Raw genomic sequence first — 5,619 nt, 5'->3', positions numbered from 1 at the left:
TGTTTTCACTTTTCTTCTTAATATAAATCCACTAGTGTTCTATAAATTACACTATAATTGCGTTTCTTACATCAGCAAACAGCAATTTGTTTTTTCTTAGCAAATTGGGCCTAAATCTAAGGCTAATTTCTAGCGAGCTAATAAATGAACTGGGTCAGAGCAAACATAACAAGCTATACAGCCTGATAATACCAGTGATGGTGTAGACCTACAGCTGAATGTTTTTTGTGCAACAGTATCTTCTAAATCAAAGAGGAATACACAAAGCAAGAATGTTAGCTATAAAGTTGCTAAGAGAAAACATTAAATGTAGCCAAAGATTATAGGGTCCCCTATGAAACACTTGTCAACACTTTGGTTCCTACCCTGTCACAATAACTCCTCCCTGGCATTTTAATTTGTTGTCATGTCAAACACCGTATTCAAAAGTGCCCACTATTATATTCTAACTATAGAATTAGAATAATAGTTATATTTCCATGATTCCAACAGTTCACCCAAGTGTTTTGCTCTAAATCACAAGTCAAACTGCAACATTTGGTAAAAAAATAAGGCCTAGATTGTTTGCCCATATCGTGGACCCTACATGGCAGTGTGGAAATTCTCTCAAATGAGTACAGGAAGTGCACAAATGTATGAAAATGCTGAATTTTTGTGGGGATGAATTGAACAGTATAAAACAATCAGAATTGAGAAAGACCAATTGAAATACATTAGAATGTATGTGTTGCTACCCTATGATCACACTACTCATAAAGCACAGTTAGAACTTATATTATTCAACAACAACAAAAGCACCGACAAATACAGTCAACAACAAATAAAATACTGTGATATGATATTTTGGCCATAGTCACCCAGCCCTGCCTTGATGACAACATCCACTATTAATGAAATAACAATGTTCGGAGTGATGATGATTGTTAGTTTGATGACAATGTTCTGTGCAAGGGTGATTGTGTTTTTAGTATGTTGACAGTAATTGGTGTGATATTATAAAGTAGAGTAATGCATGTAGGGCCTACTCAGAATGCAGGTGAAATTCCATGTGGTAATAATAAATATCTAACTCTATTCAGGTGAGAACATTATTTATACCCAAGTGTGTGTGTCTGTCTGTGTGTCTTTCTGTCTGTGTGTCTTTCTGTCTGTGTGTCTGGTGTCTGTCTGTGTGTCTGGTGTCTGTCTGTGTTAGTCTAAGTCTGGGTTTCCCAAACTCGGTCCTCTGGACCAGAAAATACTCCCCAGCAACACCTATCTGTTCTCCCTTCCTCCTCCCACCTCCCTCTGCACATTGAATAACCACACCACAGCTACTGGAAACATCTCTGTAGAAGGAAATAGGCCAGGATTTCCCAAACTCGCGACCCCAAGGGGTGCACATTTTGGTTTTTCCCCTAGCACTACACAGCTGATTCAAATAATCAACTAAACATCACGCTTTGGTGTTAGGGAAAAAAACAAAATGTGAACCCTTTGGGGTCCAGAGGATCGAGTTTGCGAAACGCTGGTCTACGGGAGGTTTAAACACATCAATTACTTGCTAATTGTATAGTGGAGGGTTGCAGGTGACTGGAGTGTTCAGACTCAGGAGTGATGTTATAAAATAACCACAGATGAAGCTGCCATCCATCACGAATTAGAGGGGTATGCACACGGTCCGATGACACGTTAATTACACTCTTACTGCACGGGTTTCTCCCAGCTACATGCCACAACTCCACTACCTCCTGAATCAGGGGCTTTTCCAGAGGTGTGTGTTTTAAATCTTAAGAGTTGATACAAGTCCATTTAAGATTCTAATTGCATTAGAAGAAAATAGGTCTTAAAACTTAACTCTCATTCCAATCTTACTTTGTTTGATATATGGATAAGTGTGATAAGTGTAGGAATATTATCATGGTATCATCAAGGCCTTGTGATGCCAATCCCAGGTTTTAGAAGACAGTATTAATGACAGTATACAGCCAGTAGGGGGAGCCTGTACCTAACCTACATAGTTTGTGTCAGAGAGCCTCAGGGTGTCTGTGTGTGTGTCAAGGGTAATGTGAGTAAGTGCCCAAGCAGCTGTGCTAGATGTATGTGTCTGGAGCTCTCTCAGTAGTGCAATCACACACACACACACACACACACACACACACACACACACACACACACACACACACACACACACACACACACACACACACACACACACCACACACACCACACACACACACACACACACACACACACACACACACACACACACACACACCGAGAGCCGGGGAGGATGGGGGAGGGGTAGTGTCATGGCACAAGAGAAAAGCATTAGAAGATAAAAGTGTGAGAAGGGTGAAAACAGAGGAGGAGTGTTGGGTTGAAAAACGGACATTTTTTTAATAATTCCTCCTGTGGCTGAGTTTCACTCTTTCATGCCACGCTTTTCATGGGAAAAGCCTACCACCTCTAGCTGCGGAAATACACAGCTCTTTATCACACTCCCAACGCTTCACCATGAAACAGTTTTCATTAGTGCAGACTAACCATCTACATTTTCCAAATAAACCCACCATCTTTATTCCTTTTTAATTGAGCTGGGTGGATTTGAAGTAACTTCTTAAAAGATTATAAATGTTTGCTTTTTGTCTTTACGAGACATTAAGCTTCCTCGTTCACATTTCCTGTTAATTCAGTGTGAAATTTGATGGCCCTGATGAAAGAGGAGATATATAGAGAGGGGGGGGGGGGACCAGAGAAGGAGAGGTGGAAGAGAGAGAAAGTGAGAGATGGAAAGAGAGAGAAAGAAATAAGGATGTGTGTGGGGGGGGGTTAGACCAGAGAGGCCGACCAGAAAATACTCCCCAGCAACACCTATCTGTTCTCCCTTCCTCCTCCCACCTCCCTCTGCACATTGAATAACCACACCACAGCTACTGGAAACATCTCTGTAGAAGGAAATAGGCCAGGATTTCCTGTGAGTGTAAGGGCAAAACAGCCAAAACACTGAAATAGAGAAAGAATCAGGTTGATGAGAATCAAAAACAAAACACTAGTTGGAAGAGAATCAGGTTGATGAGAATCAGGCCAATCGTCTAGTTGGAGACACGACGAGGCCTACCGGCCAATCTTCTAGTTGGAGACACGACGAGGCCTGACGGCCAATCTTCTAGTTGGAGACACGACGAGGCCTACCGGCCAATCATCTAGTTGGAGACACGACGAGGCCTGACGGCCAATCTTCTAGTTGGAGACACGACGAGGCCTACCGGCCAATCGTCTAGTTGGAGACACGACGAGGCCTGACGGCCAATCTTCTAGTTGGAGACACGACGAGGCCTGACGGCCAATCTTCTAGTTGGAGACACGACGAGGCCTGACGGCCAATCTTCTAGTTGGAGACACGACGAGGCCTGACGGCCAATCTTCTAGTTGGAGACACGACGAGGCCTACCGGCCAATCGTCTAGTTGGAGACACGACGAGGCCTGACGGCCAATCTTCCAGTTGGAGACACGACGAGGCCTGACGGCCAATCTTCTAGTTGGAGGCCTGACGGCCAATCTTCTAGTTGGAGGCCTGACGGCCAATCTTCTAGTTGGAGGCCTGACGGCCAATCTTCTAGTTGGAGGCCTGACGGCCAATCTTCTAGTTGGAGGCCTACCGGCCAATCGTCTAGTTGGAGACACGACGAGGCCTGACGGCCAATCTTCCAGTTGGAGACACGACGAGGCCTGACGGCCAATCTTCTAGTTGGAGACACGACGAGGCCTGACGGCCAATCTTCTAGTTGGAGACACGACGAGGCCTGACGGCCAATCTTCTAGTTGGAGACACGACGAGGCCTGACGGCCAATCTTCTAGTTGGAGACACGACGAGGCCTGACGGCCAATCTTCTAGTTGGAGGCCTGACGGCCAATCTTCTAGTTGGAGGCCTGACGGCCAATCTTCTAGTTGGAGGCCTGACGGCCAATCTTCTAGTTGGAGGCCTACCGGCCAATCGTCTAGTTGGAGACACGACGAGGCCTGACGGCCAATCTTCCAGTTGGAGACACGACGAGGCCTGACGGCCAATCTTCTAGTTGGAGACACGACGAGGCCTGACGGCCAATCTTCTAGTTGGAGGCCTGACGGCCAATCTTCTAGTTGGAGGCCTGACGGCCAATCTTCTAGTTGGAGGCCTTACGGCCAATCTTCTAGTTGGAGGCCTGACGGCCAATCTTCTAGTTGGAGACACGACGAGGCCTAACGGCCAATCTTCTAGTTGGAGGGTCATGAGGCTACATTTAGGCCCTGTGACGACTGCATAGGATGACTGCATAGCGTCTGATGAGTCAATGCTCCATACAGTGTGAGAAGTACTGATGCAGAGCTAAGGGAAATCTAGTGTCGCTCACCCAGTCTTTGGGTGGGGTGTAGCTTAAAGATGTCGTTGGGGGGTGGGTTGTTGGGGGGTGGGTTGTAAATAGGGTAGGGTGTACCTTAAAGATGCCCACCAGTCTTTGGAGTGGGGAGTGATGTAGGATGTGTGTGTTTGTGTTACCTTAAATATTCCCACCCAGTCTTTGGGGTTGGGGGTGATGTACGAGGTGAGGGTGTAGCAACACTCCAGGGCCTCCTGGGGCAGGAAGCTCTTCCCAACATTTTGGAAGATGACATGGGCAAAGTTTGATGTTTCCATGACGCCGATGACACTGCTGGGCAAAGAGCCCACCACCTGGAACGATGACATCATATCCTGTTTGTCACTTCATTTGTCCGAACTGCAGGGAAAATTAGTAATAGAGAGAATTTGGGAAAGAATATAGGGAAAGGATATGAAAACATTTATGGTTGGGCATGCATATCCCCCCCTCTCACACACACACATCATATTGACATTTTACCCGTTTACAATCAAATGTAAATAAATGCTAGTGAACTGACATGTAACATGGAAGAATTCCAAGCCTGCCTAAACATGTTAAAATAACGACATGATGGCAAACAGACTGCATGAGATCATGTCAAATAAAAAACACAATATAGGCTTCCAAAAGCTGAAGCGAGTGATCGCCCAAAGGACGGCCAAATTTAATACAGCCAGCACAGGTCTCATTTACCACAGGCGAACGGGGAGTTGCTAACTATAGCTAGGTAGCGAGCTAATATTCCCTTGGTATTTTCCAAGAGCCTGTATCTGACACAAACACGCTTAAGATGATTAGCTAGATAGCTATAATGTTCGCATATATAACGTTGCCCTAACGTAACTATCATGTTCATTGACAACTGGATCGATTAAGATCTCCGCATTAACCTTCAAGGGCCTTGTAGCTAACTAACGTCACGTTGGCTAACGGATCTGACAACAAACTAGCTTATATTGTTAGCTAGCTAGCAATAATCTCAGTGTTAGCTATAGCTATACGTCTTGCTAGTAGGCCAAATCCCCTAGCAATATGACAATCACAGATATTTCTTCCGCTTGAATCGATTCATTACCTGTTTTACGAATCCAAACTGCGACAAATTGTGTTTTGAAAGCCAAATGTGTCAGTCCAAACGTGGTTGTGGAAATATCTTCAACCCCCGTTGTCAAAGCATTGAAGATGCTGATGCTTTTCCTGAAATGTGAAAACTGATGGTGTCACTTCCGGG

General features: G+C 45.0%; 1 protein-coding gene across 1 annotated transcript in view; it reads right to left on the bottom strand.

Annotated features, from left to right (window-relative positions):
- Nucleotides 1–5,619, bottom strand: part of LOC118398987 (tax1-binding protein 1 homolog A-like) — a 259,070-nt gene extending 253,451 nt beyond the window's left edge. Inside the window, 2 exon segments of the mRNA XM_052472525.1 lie at nt 4,523–4,742; nt 5,464–5,619. Of these exon segments, the coding sequence (XP_052328485.1) occupies nt 4,523–4,714 (192 nt within the window). The 5' untranslated portion in view covers nt 4,715–4,742; nt 5,464–5,619.

Source organism: Oncorhynchus keta, chromosome 20 (assembly GCF_023373465.1).
Source record: "Oncorhynchus keta strain PuntledgeMale-10-30-2019 chromosome 20, Oket_V2, whole genome shotgun sequence".
In the NCBI taxonomy this organism is placed as follows: Eukaryota; Metazoa; Chordata; class Actinopteri; order Salmoniformes; family Salmonidae; genus Oncorhynchus; species Oncorhynchus keta.
Note: the sequence above shows the minus strand (reverse complement) of the source record. Positions and strands in the feature narration are given on the sequence as shown.